General features: G+C 44.3%; 1 protein-coding gene across 4 annotated transcripts in view; it reads left to right on the top strand.

Moving 5' to 3' along the window:
* ryr2a (ryanodine receptor 2a (cardiac)) overlaps nt 1-18,981 on the top strand; it is a 196,894-nt gene that overhangs the window by 92,583 nt on the left and 85,330 nt on the right. For all 4 annotated transcript variants that reach the window (XM_035533858.1, XM_035533860.1, XM_035533859.1 and 1 more), the window contains 10 exons: nt 2,365-2,468; nt 4,113-4,196; nt 7,281-7,440; nt 10,809-10,956; nt 12,558-12,766; nt 13,732-13,906; nt 14,813-15,021; nt 15,225-15,568; nt 15,781-15,898; nt 16,473-16,633. In XM_035533858.1, the coding sequence (XP_035389751.1) occupies nt 2,365-2,468; nt 4,113-4,196; nt 7,281-7,440; nt 10,809-10,956; nt 12,558-12,766; nt 13,732-13,906; nt 14,813-15,021; nt 15,225-15,568; nt 15,781-15,898; nt 16,473-16,633 (1,712 nt within the window). The remainder of the gene's footprint in view (nt 1-2,364; nt 2,469-4,112; nt 4,197-7,280; nt 7,441-10,808; nt 10,957-12,557; nt 12,767-13,731; nt 13,907-14,812; nt 15,022-15,224; nt 15,569-15,780; nt 15,899-16,472; nt 16,634-18,981) is intronic.

An 18,981-nucleotide genomic window follows, 5' to 3' on the forward strand; every position in this document is an offset into this window, starting at 1 on the left:
GAGCTGAGGTCTGAATCTACGTGAGATTTCCTCCACCACCTCTCTGCAGTCCTTAGTTCTCTCCTGTGGCAGCGAAGTGTTTCTGTTAGTCAGGGGGCAGGTGGGGAGGACTCAGCAGGTCTAGAGGAGAGAGGGCACAGAAGATTCATTGATGAGGAGAGTGTAGAAATGAAAGTATTAGTAACTGTATCCAAAGAGAGAGAAGACAGAGAGTCAGGGTGAGGAAGGGTGGACACAATAGTAGAAGTAAAAGAAGAGGGAGTCATGGAGTGCAGATTGTGATGGAGGGAGGAGGACCATGTTGGAGAGGACTGGATGGAAAGAGAAGGAAGGGAGAGAGAGAAGGAGAGACAGTGATGGTGGAGGAGGTGGAGGGAGGTGAATGCGACTGCGTGAAATTCAAAAGACTGCAGGAGCTGAGAAGGAACCTTGGGTGACTGCAGCAAACGCTTGCCGAGACACCTCGGAGAATGTGTGGATGGAAAGGCAGAGGACAGGGCAGCCGGAGTCGCCGAGATCTCAGGGGTGATCCATGTTTCTGTCAGAGCCAGGAAGTGTAGGAAGTGGAGGGATGCTAATGCTGAGATGAAGTCAGCCTTCTGGACAGAAGATTGGCATTTCCAGAGCCCTCCGGCCACCAGGATATGCGATGGTGCCGAGCATCGGGAGTGAGTGAGGTTGCTGAGATTGCGACGTCTATGACGGTAGTATCTAGGAGATCTGGGGATTTGTAGACAGGAATTGCGAGACACATTTCAGATTCGATGATGTTTGAGAACGTGTGAAAAAAAATCATTGAAATATGATTGAAAAATGAAGAAAAGCACAATGAAAGCCTTCTACAGGTGTTGCTAAATTTAACAGTTCAGTAAGTGCTGTGTCCACCCCCAATTCACACCTAAGGCCAAGCTGAAACTACACCTGCAGTTATTAATTACAGCGAACAGCAAACAAGCAACTCTGTTCAGTCAAGAAGTGAAATTTGAATTTAACAGAATCTAAGGCAAAGTAAGTAAACTCAGAGCCTACCTTACCCAAGCAGATGATGATAAACAAAAAAAACAAGCACACTGAATATAGGAACAGATTTGGATTGACCTCTTGCTGAGTTGCAGGATTAGACATAGAGTCTAAGAAGAGGCTTTGTGTTTGCCTGTGTGAGCTATTGCTCTGTTATAGCTGATTAAAGACAAGACTGTCTGTCCCTCTCTCTCTCTCTCACACACCAACATATTCACAAATCTAGTTTAGTATGTGTTTATTATGTGTTTAGTTTGGGTTGAGTGTGTGTTTAGTGTATGTTTAGTGTACATATAGTGTATTTTTCATGTACAAATTGTTTGGGTTTAGTGTGCATTTATTGTGTGTTTAGTTTGGTTTGAGTATGTTTAGTTTGTTTAGTTTGTGGTAAGTACGTTTAGAATGTGTTTAGTATGTGTTTAATGCGTGTTTAGTGTATGTTTAATGTGTTCAGTTTGTGTTTAATCTGTGTTCAGTGTGTTTTGTTTGGGTTTAGTGTGTGTTTAGTTTGAGTTTAGTTGGTTTAGTTTGGGTTTAGTCAGTTTAGTTTGAGTTTAGTGCGTTTAGTTTGGGTGTAGTGTATTGAGTTTAGGTTAAGTGCATGTTTAGATTGGGTTTAGTGTGTGTTTAGTTTGGGTGTAGTGTGCATTTAGTTTGAGTTTAGTGTATTGAGTTTGGGTTAAGTGCATGTTTAGATTGGGTTTAGTGTGTGTTTAGTTTGGTTGTAGTGTGCATTTAGTTTGAGTTTAGTGTATTGAGTTTGGGTTAAGTGCATGTTTAGATTGGGTTTAGTGTGTGTTTGGTACGTTTAGTTTGGGTTTAGTCTGTTTAGTTTGGGTTAAGTGCATGTTTAGTTTGGGTTTAGTGCGTGTTTTTACTTTGGGTTTAGTGCATGTTTAGTTTGGGTTTAGTCTGTTTAGTTTTGGTTTAGTGCATTTAGTTTGGGTTTAGTGTGTGTTTGTTGCGGTGACACTCCTCATGTTTTCTAATGAAGAGGGTCAGGTGTTGGACCAAAGGGAATGCCACTACTGTGGAAGGAGAAATTGAAATCTTTCCAACATGATTTTATTTAGTGACTCCTCTCCTCCTCCTCTCCTCTTGATTTTATCCTGCCATCGTGCATCTTAAGAGATGTTTAGACATGTTTACCATGGCGATGTTGAAGTCTGAGTGCTGACCTGTATCACACAGACAGCAGGACAGCATCATCCATGATCTGTGTTGATTTGGTTCACTACAGTAAAATTACTCACTTGTGTTGAATCAGCAAGTCTGGGGTGAGTTAAGAGTGTGAAATTCCTAAGCTTGAGTACTAGCCCTGCTACTCTGCTATTGGCCGTACAGGTCAGGGACGACAGTAAGAGACAGCATCCCTGCCTGGTGGAGTTCTCCAAACTGCCAGAACAGGAACGCAACTACAACCTCCAGATGTCCCTGGAGACTCTGAAGTAAGACACATAGACACACACACACATTAATGTTATACATGCAGACTCTTCACACATGCACAAACACACACACAGACACACACATACACGTGCACATATACCCACACACACACAAATGTTATACATGCTGCTTCTACAAACACAAATGTATTATACGTTATCTCTACACACACACACACACACACATTGTTATTCATAATCCCTCCACACACGCAGACACACACAAACACCAATGTTGTATATGCTGTCTCAACACACAGACACACTGATGTTAAAGGTACTTTACACTCACAAACACACAATAATGTTATACATGCTATGTCTGCACACAAACATACAAATATTACACATGCAATCTCTCTAAACTCAGACACACACACATATATTATACATGCTACCTCTACACCCGCGATGTATGCATGTGTGTTTCTGTGTTTAAATAATGTAATAAGGTGTGTGTGTGTGTGTTGGGTGTGTGTGTTTGGTAGGGGTGAGGTTGTGCGTGTGGGTGTGTTTGGTAGGGGTGAGGGTGGGTGTGTGTTGGTGCGCGTGTGTGGGTGTGTGTTTGGTAGGGGTGAGGGTGGGTGTGGGTGCGTGTGTGGGTGTGGGTGTTTGGTAGGTGTGAGGGTGTGCGTGAGGGGTGTGTGGGTGTGTGTGTTTGGTAGGTGTGAGGGTGTGCGTGAGGGTGTGGGTGTGTGTGGGTGCGTGGGTGTGTGTGTTGGTAGGGGTGAGGGTGTGTGGGTGTGTGTCGGTGTGCGTGTGTGTGTGTGTGTGTGTTTGGTAGGGGTGAGGGTGGGTGCGTGTGTGTGGGTGTGTGTGTTTGGTAGGGGTGGGTGTGCGTGTGTGGGTATGTGTTTGGTAGGGGTGTAGGTGTGCGTGTGGGTGGGTGTGTGTGTAGGTGAGTGTGTGTGTGTGGGTGGGTGTGTGTTTGGTAGAGGTGGGTGTGCGTGTGTGGGTGTGTGTTTGGTAGGGGTGTAGGTGTGCGTGGGTGTGTGTGTGTGTGTGTGTGTAGGTGAGTGTGTGTGTGCGTGGGTGTGTGTGTTTGGTAGGGGTGTGGGTGTGTGTGTCTTATTTCCTGTGGTGTTCTGCTGTCTCTTAGCTCTTTTCTTAATTAAAAGTAGCATGTAGTAATGAAGCGGACGACTGCTCAGGGACTCGGCCTCTACTCTCACACTCTCACACTCTCACTACATCACACTCTCACTACTCCATCACACTGTAAGCATCTCAGGTCATCACCAGTATTCCTTGCATTATATTGTCCCCACCGGATCCTTTTCTGGTTACCTGTTACACTTCAAAATATCATCTGTGTACTTTACTCTACTTTTTTATGAAAAAAATCCTTTGATTTAGTTTGAGTGACACTTGTTTCATTTTGTTGTTTAATTCATATTATTATTATCAAGAACAACACAAACTAATTGTGGGCAATTCACAGTTCCGGGTTTTTGGTATGTCCTTGTGGACATGCATTAGCCAGCTTCAACTAATGCTACACGGAATTGCACATTTGCTCAGCACTGAGACACACAGTGTCTGGATGTCATGTTGGTGAGCTGTGACACACACACACACACACACACACACACACACACACACACTCACTCACTCACTCACTCACTCACCATGTCCCTCTGGCAGGACTCTGCTGGCTTTGGGTTGCCACGTCGGAGTTGCAGACGAACGGGCTGTGGACAAAGTGAAGCGTCTGAAACTCTCCGCCAAGTGAGTGTGTCCACGCAGCCGTGACTAATCCCAGCACTCTTACCCTGTACTGCACAAGAATGAGAGTTGTGAATGCTGGCACAGGACCCAGCGAATCCAGCACATAAGTGAAGATAGCAACCTTCTAGCAGTGAGAGCTAGGAAACACTCAGTAGGACACAGGTCAGAGGTCAGGGACATCCAGGGATTTGGAGGGAAGCTCGTCACGATGAGGACTAACCTGCAGACAGCACTGTGGGAGACATCGGGAGACACCACTGTGGGAGACGTCTGCAGACACCACTGTGGGAGACGTCTGCATGCTTGGTCTCTCCATCTGCAAATATGGCACACATCACATGCCCAGATTAGTTCTTCCTCACTCTCCTGGGATCTGTGGTGCTCTCACCTGGCCCTGCGAGGGAGGAAGGTCAGAGCATGGATGGAAAACTCGGCTTGTGCTGCTGGACTAGGCTGACTTCAGCTCCGTGGAGCACAGTGCGTGACCAGTCCAGGAGTTCAAGCCATGTAGCTAGTTTGTCTGCCACCACAGGAGTGCTCAATCTTAAAGCTTCTGGTTCCATTCTTCTGTGTGAGGAGCAGATACGCCTCCTGAAGTTTTCCACGTTTTCATTTCCGCTCTTCAAGACTCTCATGCCACGAAATCTTGTACATGGAGATATCAACCTGTGACCTCTGATCACAATGCCATCAAAGAAACTCATAGTCAGTTCAGGTGTAGTGCAGAATATACAACAGTATATAACAGTACAACACTATATAACAGTAGGACAGTATATATCAGTGCAACAGTATATAACAGTAGGACAGTATATATCAGTGCAACAGTATATAACAGTAGGACAGTATAACAGTACAAGACTATATAACAGTAGGACAGTATATAACAGTACAACAGTATATATCAGTGCAACAGTATATAACAGTAGGACAGTATATATCAGTGCAACAGTATATAACAGTAGGACAGTATATAACAGTAGGACAGTATATATCAGTGCAACAGTATATAACAGTAGGACAGTATATATCAGTGCATCAGTATATAACAGTAGGACAGTATAACAGTACAAGACTATATAATAGTAGTACAGTATATAACAGTAGGACAGTATATATCAGTGCAACAGTATATAACAGTAGGACAGTATACATCAGTGCAACAGTATATAACAGTAGGACAGTATATAACAGTAGGACAGTATATATCAGTGCAACAGTATAGAACAGTAGGACAGTATATAACAGTAGGACAGTATATATCAGTGCAACAGTATATAACAGTAGGACAGTATATAACAGTAGAATATTATATAACAATAGGACAGTATATACCAGTAGGACAGTATATAACTGTAGGACAGTATATAAGAGTAGAACAGAATATAACAGTACAACAGTATAGAACAGTAGAATATAACAGTAGGACAGTATATATCAGTACAACAGTATATAACAATAGGACAGTATAACAGTACAACACTATATAACAGTAGTACAGTATATAACAGTAGGACAGTATATATCAGTGAAACAGTATATAACAGTAGAACAGAATATAACAGTACAATACTATAACAGTAGTACAATATATAACAGTCGGACAGTATATAACAGTAGAACAGTTTATATCAGTACAACAGTATATAACAATAGAGCAGTTTATATCAGTAGAACAATATATAACAGTACAACAGTATATAACAATAGGACAGTATAACAGTACAACAGTATATAACAGTAGGGCAGTATATATCTGTACAACAGAATATAACAGTAGGACTAGGTGATGGGTAGGTAATGGGTAGATGATGGCTAGGTGATGGGTAGGTAATGGGTAGATGATGGGTAGGAGATGGCTAGGTGATGGGTAGATGATGGCTAGGTGATGGGTAGGTAATGGGTAGATGATGGGTAGATGATGGCTAGGTGATGGGTAGGTGATGGGTAGATGATGGCTAGGTGATGGGTAGGTGATGGGTAGATGATGGCTAGGTGATGGGTAGATGATGGCTAGGTGATGGGTAGATGATGGCTAGGTGATGGGTAGGTAATGGGTAGATGATGGGTAGGTGATGGGTAGATGATGGCTAGGTGATGGCTAAGTGATGGCTAGGTGATGGCTAGGTGATGGCTAGGTGATCGCTAGGTGATGGCTAGGTGATGGGTAGGTGATGGGTAGGTGATGGCTAGATGATGGCTAGGTGATGGCTAGGTGATGGGTAGATGATGGCTAGGTGATGGCTAGGTGATGGGTAGATGATGGATAGATGATGGGTAGGTGATGGCTAGGTGATGGGTAGGTGATGGCTAGGTGATGGCTAGATGATGGCTAAGTGATGGCTAAGTGATGGCTAGATGATGGGTAGGTGATGGGTAGGTGATGGCTAGGTGATGGGTAGATGATGGCTAGGTGATGGCTAAGTGATGGCTAGGTGATGGGTAGGTGATGGCTAGGTGATGGGTAGGTGATGGCTAGGTGATGGGTAGGTGATGGGTAGATGATGGCTAAGTGATGGGTAGATGATGGCTAGGTGATGGCTAAGTGATGGGTAGGTGATGGCTAGGTGATGGGTAGATGATGGGTAGATGATGGCTAGGTGATGGGTAGATGATGGCTAGGTGATGGCTAGGTGATGGGTAGGTGATGGGTAGGTGATGGCTAGGTGATGGGTAGATGATGGCTAGGTGATGGCTAGGTGATGGGTAGGTGATGGCTAAGTGATGGGTAGATGATAGGTAGGTGATGGGTAGATGATGGGTAGATGATGGCTAGGTGATGGGTAGGTGATGGCTAAGTGATGGCTAGGTGATGGCTAGGTGATGGGTAGATGATGGCTAGGTGATGGCTAGGTGATGGCTAGGTGATGGCTAGGTGATGGGTAGGTGATGGCTAGGTGATGGGTAGATGATGGCTAGGTGATGGCTAGGTGATGGGTAGGTGATGGCTAAGTGATGGGTAGATGATAGGTAGGTGATGGGTATATGATGGCTAGGTGATGGGTTAATACCTGCTGTAGTCCTGGACCTGCTCTGCAGTTTTGTTTCTTGGGGCTTTAATGTTTGTGTGTGTCCTGCTTGCAGATATGAGCTGACCAGTGGGTATAAGCCATCTCCGATGGACCTGAGCCATATCAAGCTTGCGTCGACACAGGAGGCCATGGTGGACAAACTCGCAGAGAACGCCCACAACGTGTGGGCCAGAGACCGGATTCGACAGGGATGGACCTATGGGATCCAACAGGTGTGGGTGTGTGGGTGTGTGCTGTCTGTAGTTCTCCGTGCATGTCTGTGTCTGTAGCTCTCTGTGTCTGTCTGTACCTGTCTGTAGCTGTATGTGCCTGTCTGTAGCTGTATGTGCCTGTCTGTAGTGGTCTGTGCCAGTCTGTAGCGGTCTGTAGTGGTCTGTGGCGGTCTGTACGTGTCTGTAGCTGTATGTGCCAGTCTGTAGCGGTCTGTGCCAGTCTGTAGCTGTATGTGCCAGTCTGTAGCGGTCTGTGCCAGTCTGTGGCGGTCTGTACCTGTCTGTAGCTGTATGTGCCAGTCTGTAGCGGTCTCTGCCAGTCTGTAGCGGTCTGTGCCAGTCTGTGGCGGTCTGTACCTGTCTGTAGCTGTATGTGCCAGTCTGTAGCGGTCTGTGCCAGTCTGTAGCTGTATGTGCCAGTCTGTAGCGGTCTGTGCCAGTCTGTGGCGGTCTGTACCTGTCTGTAGCTGTATGTGCCAGTCTGTAGCGGTCTCTGCCAGTCTGTAGCGGTCTGTGCCAGTCTGTGGCGGTCTGTACCTGTCTGTAGCTGTATGTGCCATTCTGGAGCGGTCTGTGCCTGTCTGTAGCGGTCTGTGCCAGTCTGTAGCTGTATGTGCCAGTCTGTAGCGGTCTGTGCCAGTCTGTAGCGGTCTGTAGTGGTCTGTGCCAGTCTGTAGCGGTCTGTAGTGGTCTGTGGCGGTCTGTACCTGTCTGTAGCTGTATGTGCCAGTCTGTAGCGGTCTGTGCCAGTCTGTGGCGGTCTGTACCTGTCTGTAGCTGTATGTGCCAGTCTGTAGCGGTCTCTGCCAGTCTGTAGCGGTCTGTGCCAGTCTGTGGCGGTCTGTACCTGTCTGTAGCTGTATGTGCCATTCTGGAGCGGTCTCTGCCAGTCTGTAGCGGTCTGTGCCAGTCTGTGGCGGTCTGTACCTGTCTGTAGCTGTATGTGCCAGTCTGTAGCGGTCTGTGCCAGTCTGTAGCTGTATGTGCCAGTCTGTAGCGGTCTGTGCCAGTCTGTGGCGGTCTGTACCTGTCTGTAGCTGTATGTGCCAGTCTGTAGCGGTCTGTGCCAGTCTGTGGCGGTCTGTACCTGTCTGTAGCTGTATGTGCCATTCTGGAGCGGTCTGTGCCTGTCTGCGATTCTCTGCGGCTCTGCCCTTAGCGAGACATTAAAAGGCTTCGCCAGGCAGGCTTACATGCTGTGCTGCCATAGACTACACAGCAAGTGAGAAAGAGAGTGAGATGAGAGGAAGAACGACAGAGGAATCCAGAGAGAGAAAGATGAATGCACATACACAGGCAGATCCTGCCTGTCTGAGAGGACAATTAACATGTGGCCTTGAGTCTGTGCTGGAGAGGAGAGACACCTCGGAAGAGGCTGTGAGCTGCATCTCTCTTGTGAGCGTTAGTCACGGATCACATTAAGGGTTCTGTGGTGAAGTGTGTTGGGAGCAACACGGACCCTCGGAACCGACTGACAGCGCAATCAGGCCCCATCACAGAGATCCATGACTACCACATGACGGACAGGGTGGCTGGCACTCAGAGAAGTTGTGTGTCTGTGTGTGTGTGTGTGTGTGTGTTGTGCTGAGTGATGTGGGTATTTTTACATTTAAATGCACATAAATACAGACACACACATTAATATCTGCAGGTGCTCAGTAGTTGGAGATCAGGTTAAGGGCTAAAATATGACCTATGGGTTCCTAGAGTTTGTGATATTATGGTGTTATGTCTGATGAACTAAATTAAGTGTGATGAACTATAATGGTTAGATTGTCTGATCGACTGTGGTAATTAAATTAAGTGCGATAAACTATAGTGGTTACATTATTTCTGATACACGGGTAATTAAATTAAGTGTGATGAACTGTAGCGATTAGATTATGTCTGATACACTGTGGTAATTAAATTAAGTGTGATGAACTGTAGCGATTAGATTATGTCTGATACACTGTGGTAATTAAATTAAGTGTGACAAGCTATAGCGGTTACATTATGTCTGATACACTGTAGTAATTAAATTAAGTGTGATGAACTATAGAGGTTAGATTATGTCTGATACACTGGTAATTAAATTAAGTGTGATGAGCTATAGCGGTTACATTATGTCTGATACACTGTAGTAATTAAATTAAGTGTGATGAACTATAGTGGTTAGATTATTTCTGATAGACTGTTGTAATTAAATTAGGTGTGATGACCTATACCGGATGGATTGTCTGATACACTGTAGTAATTAAATTAAGTGTGATGAACTATAGCGGTTAGATTATGTCTGATACACAGTGGTAATTAAATTAAATGTGATGAATTATAGTGGTTAGATTGCCTGATTACACTAGTAATTAAATTCAGTGTGATGAACTATACCGGCTAGATTTTTATACACTGTAGTAATTAAATTAAATGTGATGAACTATACCGGCTAGATTCTGACACACTGTAGTAATTAAATTAAGTGTGATTAACTATAGCGGTTAGATTATGTCTGATTGACTGTGGCAATTAAATTAATTGTGATGAACTATAGTGGTTAGATTATATCTGGTACAGTGTTGTAATTAAATTAGGTCTGATGAACTATAGCAGATAGATTGTCTGATATACTGTAGTAATTAAATTAAGTGTGATGAACTATACTGCCTAGACTTTGATACACTGTGGTAATTCAATTAAGTGTGATGAACTATAGCAGTTAGATTATGTCTGATACACTAGTAATTAAATTAAGTGTGATGAACTATAGCAGTTAGATTATGTCTGATACACTAGTAATTAAATTAAATGTGATGAACTATAGCGGTTAGATTATGTCTGATACACTAGTAATTAAATTAAATGTGATGAACTATAGCGGTTAGATTATGTCTGATAGACTGTGGTAATTAAATTAAGCGTGATGCACTATAGCGGTTAGATTATGTCTGATAGACTGTGGTAATTAAATTAAGCGTGATGCACTATAGCGGTTAGATTATGTCTGATAGACTGTGGTAATTAAATTAAGCGTGATGCACTATAGCGGTTAGATTATGTCTGATAGACTGTGGTAATTAAATTAAGCGTGATGCACTATAGCGGTTAGATCATGTCTGATAGACTGTGGTAATTAAATTAAGCGTGATGCACTATAGCGGTTAGATTATGTCTGATAGACTGTGGTAATTAAATTAAGTGTGATGAACTATAGCGGCTAGATTATGTCTGATAAGCTTCAGTGATAGAATTACAAGGAACCATGATAAGTCTATAATTTAATTTGACATTAATATAATTAAATTTCATATTCATATCACAGTTTTGAAGTGAAATCTGGCATAATGCACATGTCAAGTATGTAATAGCAGTGTTCTTTTCTTTCTGTGTAGGATGTGAAGAACAAGCGGAATCCTCGGTTGGTGCCTTACGCCCTACTGGACGACAGAACCAAGAAATCCAACAAGGATAGCTTAAGAGAGGCAGTGCGCACGTTGCTAGGTTACGGATACAACCTGGAGGCCCCTGACCAGGACCACGGTAAATAAAGCTCCAGACGCTCGCGTTTAACCCCTCCAGGACATCAGTCCAGCAGCTGAATGTCCAGCTACGCTGTGCAGGTAGCAGAAATGAATAAAGAATACCGTGACCTGAACTAGAAACAATTTATTGCTCATACCCATTTTTCTGGTACCAATAAACCTGTTCATTTGTACTACATAATAGATATGGCCCAAATCCACTTTTTGGGATAGATCAGATATTTCGACAGTCTGAACACAAAAAAACTGAATTTTCAGTTCAAATTTGGGCAACTTTGATATTTTTGGTCCTAAATCTGGTACAGGTCAATACTTTACAATAGTGACTGTTCAAAGCACTGCAGTGGAGACCACAACCCCCGGAGCCCCCTGTGATGTCCCAGCACTTCTGCTGAAATGGGAAAACACAACCTTTGTCCCACTTCCGCTTTCTCACCCTTCGTATACTTCCTTCGAACCGTTGGCCGACCACCGCGCCCAATCCTCACCGTACACGCACACGTGTTGGATTGGAAATAGATCGGAACCGAGCAAGACCTGTAACGTGAGCGTAGAGGAGGTATATTTTACTGTCAGGGTTTGACCTAAGATAGATGTTGGTATGAATCTCTAATTGCCATCGTCACCATCAATATGAGTCTAATGTGACAGTCTAGGAGTTTGGGAGAATATTTGTGCAGTAATAGCACTTTATTCTATGTATTGTTTATATGAAACCATTGTGCTGACATGCTAATCCAGCATGTTAGATTATTATATTAGATTAGCATGTTATATTATTAGATTATATTACATGATAATCGAGCATGTTAGATTATTAGATTACATGATAATCCAGCATGTCTAGACCACGACTCTCTGCTGTCAACATGCCCCTTAAAAAGGCTGACGAGTCTGTTTTGGTGGTCAGAGGTGAAGTCCCAGAGACTGTAGCGTTTTATTGGTGCATCAGTCGTGCTGCCTGTATCTGATGTGGAGTGAGTTAGAGAGGGTGGGGGGCGTGTTTTACTGCATGGTCAGATTTATGAGTGTGTATAGCGGGGCTGACCGTGTCCGGTGCAGGCCACGGGTTGTGCTGAATCAGTACAACAGCACACGTTTCATTGTCCTCTGTGTCATTTCCTCAAGAATCTGTTTTGACATTTGCTCTGATAATGTGTGTTGGAGTTAGCATAGCAGTCTGAACAGTGTGATGTGTTCACATTTAAGAGACAGGTGGGTTAAAAGTACAAGACCTGTTTGTTGAAATATCAGATACATCTTTATATGTGTTAATGGTATTCATGTGATCTTATTTATTGTTGAATCACTATATTTATAAAATAAATTCAATCCTCTCTATATACAGAGCTCACAGTCCACCAGTTTCAGGAAAACTGAAAAGCCTAAAAACGTGTGTTTATGCACCTGTTTGGATTTTTGAGTTTAGTCCACTTTTCATTTACTGTGTTTGGCAGGGCACTGGTACTGCAGTATTCTGTACACTTAATGTTCCAGACCTTCACATCAGATTCCCTGTTCAGACTTTAAAGCAGAAACAATCTTCCAACCAGCTAGAAATCCAACGTCCAAATCTCCCCTTTGCCGTGTGTGCTGCAGCCGCCCGGACAGACATCAACGGCGCCTCCTCTGAGCGATTCCGGATTTTCCGGGCGGAGAAGACCTACTGCGTGAATGCCGGGAAGTGGTATTTCGAGCTGGAGGTGCTGACAGCAGGTGAGATGCGCGTGGGCTGGACCCGTCCAGGCTGCCTGCCTGACCTGGAGCTGGGCTCCGACGACCAGGCCTTCGTCTTCGACGGGTTTAAGGTGAGCTGCACGCGGGTGCCCATATGCGTGACTCTCCGAGTAAGGAGAATGCAGCTTAGTTGTAATCCAAATAGACAAGCAAAGGTCGTAAATCCTGAAAAGGCGGGACGTTGCACAGACGAAGAGGGAACTCCAACGACATAAGCAGAATTCCGAATTGGCAGGGAACACGCGCAATACAAACGTAACGTAACTCGGGTTGAATACAAACATGGGGTTTACATACAAAGACTAATGAGGATTAACAAGATACAGGTACTGGAACTAACTAGGGGGCGGACCAAAAAGAAACCAAAACAAGGAAACACGAGGAAACAGAACCTAGGTAGTAAACATACATAGTAGAGTTGCCGTGGGAACCACGATCCCAGGGAGGGGCGACCGAGACGAAACGTAGGAAAGACACCGAGGTCATTCTGGTTGTAGTCTTACTGCCTCCCAGACACTCTCAAGTATGAGGTACCTCAGGGGTTTATACTGGAGCCGTTACTGTTGTTTGCATACACAAGCTGAAGTTTTGTTATAACTGAAAGCCTCAAACTTATATTATTACAGTCTTTTTTCCTTTGTACTCAACATATCCTCCCTCTTTCGCTTTGCTATAATGAGTAGAAACAGAAGCCCCACTAGCCTCTAACCCAAGACCTTAGGGGTGTCTCAAAAGTTTATCACTCTTCAGTCTGAATTGAAAGAGTTGTCTGCACTCACACATCGTCAATTTAGTACTGACTTTTTGTGAACAAAATATTTTCTAACCCATCTGTCTTTCCAATGTCCAAAGTTAATCATTAAAAAATGAATATAACGGCTAAAATTACCTGTTAGTCTGTATGTTTCTGGATGCGTTGAAACTCTTCATTTGATACTGCTGTGAAGCTCATTGTGTGTGTGTGTGTGTGTGTGTGTGTGTGTGCGCGTGTGTGGCGTGTGTGTGTGTGTGTGTGTGTGTGTGTGTGTGTGTCCAGGCTCAGCGCTGGCACCAGGGTAATGAACACTTTGGGAGATCGTGGTTAGCGGGGGATGTTGTGGGCTGTATGGTGGATCTGAATGAACACACCATGATGTTCACGCTCAACGGGGAAGTTCTGCTAGATGACTCCGGCTCCGAACTCGCCTTCAAAGACTTCGAGGTCTGGGAAGGTCAGTACGACTGCTGTGCACTCTGGGTAAAGTGAGAATAAATGTGAGATGACTGACAATTCACGCCGGTGACTCTGTTTACCGCTGGACTTGAAAAATAACATGGTCTTTGGCTGAGGTGTGACACCACCTATAATCAGCCGGATCGCTGCATCTGATTAACGCCGTTTCCAGATTCAGGTTGAGCTGTCATTTTGCTCAGCAGAAGGGTCTCTTCATGACCGGTTCGGAGCAGATGTGCTCTTCTGTCTGGAAGCTCAGTTACTGTGTGAGAAACAGGCTGTTGTGTGTGGTGATCAACTGCTGTGCTGTTTTATTTGGGTGGGTGGGGAACAGAGACTTCAGAATAAATGTGTGTGTGTGTGTGTGTGTGTGTCTAAGCACTTAAGACATGATAAGCAGAGCAAAGCAAGGTTATGCAACTCCACATTCACTCTCTCTCTCTCTCTCACTCTCTCTCTCACACACACACACACACACACACACACACACAACAAACAAACAAAAAAGTGTTTGTTCCCCCCACTTATCCACATAACCCAGGACACCGAGCCAAGAAGCACAGTGCTGCTTTGAAAAACTTGGGCACCACCTTGTGGCCACCTGTGGTACAGCACATACTTCAGTGAAATTAGACTCTATATTACTGTTGGGTCTTAAACGTGTGAAATCAACCATTGTTGGGCAGTTTGAAGTAACTGAATCAAAATAACATGCTTGATTCTGTTGGTATGTGTGAAATATGGCATCTGTGTGTGTGATATAGGCAGGTTGTTAATATTTTAAGCTAAAAGGGAAACTAAAGGTTTGATCTTTTTCTCCTGAGTTCCTTGTTGTAACCTTGGTCTTCCGTGATCTCCCATGGTCTTCCGTGGTCCTCCGTGCCTGTGGCGTGGACGGAGGCAGGCTTCATCCCCGTGTGCAGTATGGGAGTGGGACAGGTGGGACGTATGAACCTCGGCAAGGACGTGAGCACGCTGAAGTACTTCACCATCTGTGGCCTCCAGGAAGGCTTCGAGCCCTTCGCCGTAAACATGAACCGCGAGGTCACCATGTGGCTCAGCCAGAGGTTACCCCAGTTCATCACTGTGCCTGCTGGACATGAGCACATCGAGGTCTGCTTACATACACACACACACACACACACACAAAAGCATTTAGATTTAAGACAATAAATGATGACACGATTCACAGAATGCAGATCAAGCATAATTAATGAAACCTAATGCTGGTTAGCTGGTTACTAAGACAGCAAGACACTGTGTGTGTGTGTGTTTACATGCATGCGTGTGTGTGTTTGTGCGCTGTCTCCAAAAAGGTCACAAGAATCGATGGCTCAGTGGAGAGTTCCCCATGCCTAAAGGTCATACAGAGGTCATTTGGCTCGCAGAATAGTAACACGGACATGGCGTTTTACCGGCTGAGCATGCCAATCGAGTGTGCCGAGAGCTTTGGCAAACCGGCGGGCGGGACCCTGCCTGCCAACGGCAGCATCTTCACCCCGAAGAAGGACCTGGACGACTTCGAGACCGTGTCGGACTTTGAGGTGCTGATGAAGAGTGCTCATGGACACATTGGTCCAAACGGGCCCGAGAGAGACAGGGATGAGTTCAACAACCATAAGGACTACAACCAGGAGAAACCGTCCAAACTCAAACAGAGGTGCGCTCACTCTGTCTCATAGCCATATGCGTCGCTAAATACAAATGGCACGTTATTCTCTAGAGGAGTCAAGTATTACAAACTTTTCTGATCGTGTGTTTTTATATATGTATATTTGTATGTTTGTATGCGTATGTTTGTGCATCAATATTGTATATGTTTTTGCGTTTGTATGTTTGTGTCATTTGTGTGTGTGTGTGTGTGGGGTGCAGATTCATGCTGAAGAGGTCTAAACCTGAGTTCAGTACAAGTAACTCCTCTGCTCGCCTCTCGGAGGAGGTTCTGGCTGACGAGAGGGATGATTACGAGTGTTTAATGCACACATCCACGGTACGTCACCACGCCACTTACAGAACCTGCTAACTACATCATACACCTCACTAACTACATCCTAGAGCTCACTGACCACATCATACAGCTCACTAATTAAAGATTACAGCTCACTAGCTACAGCTTACAGCTCACTAACTAGTTTACAGCTCACTAACTTCATCTTACAGCTCAGTAACTACAGCTTACTGCCTGCTACAGCTCATATCCTGCTACGGCGTGTAGTTCACTAACTACAGTGTGTGTATGTGTGGGCCTCTAAATCTACCCCTCAAATCCAAATCCTGTCCTGTATTTTATAATTACTATAATTACTGAACAGTAGTGGTGAGCACTTAGCACACCTCACAGGTAAAGTAAGAGTGGGAAAACCGTAAAGCCCCGTCCTCAAGGGGCTGAGAGTTTTTATCTCCTCTGCATCAAATGTCTATATATGATTTGAGGTTATTTTAAGTTATAACTGGATTATGAGACCATTAACTGGTATTGACATACATGTGTTTATGTGAATGGTTGTGTTATTATTTATGTATCGACCTATTAAGTTTTAATTAATGTGTTTATTGTCTGCCAGTACTATTACGCGGTGCGAATATTTCCGGGTCAGGAGCCATCCAGAGTGTGGGTCGGCTGGGTGACGTCTGACTTCCACCAGTATGACCCCGCCTTCCAGCTGGACAAGGTCCGCACTGTGACCGTCACCCTTGGCGATGAGAAGGGCAAAGTTCATGAGAGGTCAGTGGTGAGAGCAGCTAACTGCTTAGATCATACCCCAGTTTACTCTGTGGTTAGTCTGTTTGAGCTTAGTCTGTGGTTAGTCTGTTTGAGCTTAGTCTGTGGTTAGTCTGTTTGAGCTTAGTCTGTGGTTAGTCTGTTTGAGCTTACTCTGTGGTTAGTCTGTTTGAGCTTAGTCTGTGGTTAGTCTGTTTGAGCTTAGTCTGTGGTTAGTCTGTTTGATCTTACTCTGTGGTTAGTCTGTTTGATCTTAGTCTGTGGTTAGTCTTTGATCTTAGTCTGTGGTTAGTCTGTTTGATCTTACTCTGATCTTACTCTGTGGTTAGTCTGTTTGAGTTTAGTCTGTGGTTAGTCTCTTTGAGCTTAGTCTGTGGTTAGTCTGTTTGAGCTTAGTCTGTGGTTAGTCTTTGATCTTAGTCTGTGGTTAGTCTGTTTGATCTTACTCTGTGGTTAGACTGTTTGATCTTACTCTGATCTTACCCTGTGGTTAGTCTGTTTGATCTTTCTCTGTGGTTAGTCTGATCTTTCTCTGTGGTTAGTCTGATCTTTCTCTGTGGTTAGTCTGTTTGATTTTACCCTGTGGTTAGTCTGTTTGATCTTAATCTGTGGTTAGTGGGTTTGACGTTACCCTGTGGTAGCTGTTTTTATTTATTTAAAGCATATAGCCGACACGTTTTATCCAAAGTGTCTTAGAATCATGACTGAACACAACTTGAGTAATTGAGGGTTAAGAGTTTTGTTCAGGGACCCAACAGTGGAAACCTGCCAGTGGTGAGACTTTTGATTACTTCTGACCTTCTGATTACTCTGATTAGCTTGACCTCAGTGTTCCTTACTGGGGGGCCACGTTAGTTGGATATGTCTGGAGTAGACTTACCTCAGTCTGGCAGTCGGCACCGATATGTGTAGAATCCCCAAGAAACACTGTTGTGCCTGATAAATTGTTCCAGCATAACACACATCACCTGCCACGTCCATAACACACATCACCTGCCACGTCCATAACACACATCACCTGCCACGTCCATAACACACATCACCTGCCACGTCCATAACACACATCACCTGCCACGTCTCTGCTGTGGTGAGAACGAACCTCAAGTCGAATAATATCGTCAGAAACCGGTCAGAAACTGGTCAGAAACTGGTCAGAAACTGGCCAGCAATGAACGAACAGTGTGTGGATAATACACAGTCTGAAAATGTGTCAATAGAAAACTGAGACCTGTGTTTGCCTGATCAGAGACTTTGCCTGATCTGAGACCTGTGTGTGTGTTACAGCATTAAGTGCTGTAACTGCAACATGGTGTGTGTGTGTGTGTGTGTGTTACAGTATTAAGCGCAGTAACTGCTACATGGTGTGTGTGTGTGTGTGTTACAGTATTAAGCGCAGTAACTGCTACATGGTGTGTGTGTGTGTGTGTTACAGTATTAAGCGCAGTAACTGCTACATGGTGTGTGTGTGTGTGTTACAGTATTAAGCGCAGTAACTGCTACATGGTGTGTGTGTGTGTGTGTGTGTTACAGTATTAAGCGCAATAACTGCTACATGGTGTGTGTGTGTTACAGTATTAAGCGCAGTAACTGCTACATGGTGTGTGTGTGTGTTACAGTATTAAGCGCAGTAACTGCTACATGGTGTGTGTGTGTGTGTGTGTGTGTTACAGTATTAAGCGCAGTAACTGCTACATGGTGTGTGTGTGTGATACAGTATTAAGCGCAGTAACTGCTACATGGTGTGTGTGTGTGTTACAGTATTAAGCGCAGTAACTGCTACATGGTGTGTGTGTGTGTGTTACAGTATTAAGCGCAGTAACTGCTACATGGTGAGTGTGTTACAGTATTAAGCGCAGTAACTGCTACATGGTGTGTGTTACAGTAACTGCTACATGGTGTTTGTGTGTGTTACAGTATTAAGCGCAGTAACTGCTACATGGTGTGTGTGTATGTGTGTGTTACAGTATTAAGCGCAGTAACTGCTACATGGTGTGTGTATGTTACAGTATTAAGCGCAGTAACTGCTACATGGTGTGTGTTACAGTATTAAGCGCAGTAACTGCTACATGGTGTGTGTGTGTGTGTTACAGTATTAAGCGCAGTAACTGCTACATGGTGTGTGTGTGTGTTACGGTATTAAGCACAGTAACTGCTACATGGTGTGTGTGTTACAGTATTAAGCGCAGTAACTGCTACATGGTGGGTGTGTGTGTTACAGTATTAAGCGCAGTAACTGCTACATGGTGTGTGTGTGTGTGTGTGTGTGTGTGTGTGTGTTACAGTATTAAGCGCAGTAACTGCTACATGGTGTGTGTGTGTGTTACAGTATTAAGCACAGTAACTGCTACATG

Source organism: Electrophorus electricus, chromosome 14 (genome assembly GCF_013358815.1).
Source record: "Electrophorus electricus isolate fEleEle1 chromosome 14, fEleEle1.pri, whole genome shotgun sequence".
In the NCBI taxonomy this organism is placed as follows: domain Eukaryota; kingdom Metazoa; phylum Chordata; class Actinopteri; order Gymnotiformes; family Gymnotidae; genus Electrophorus; species Electrophorus electricus.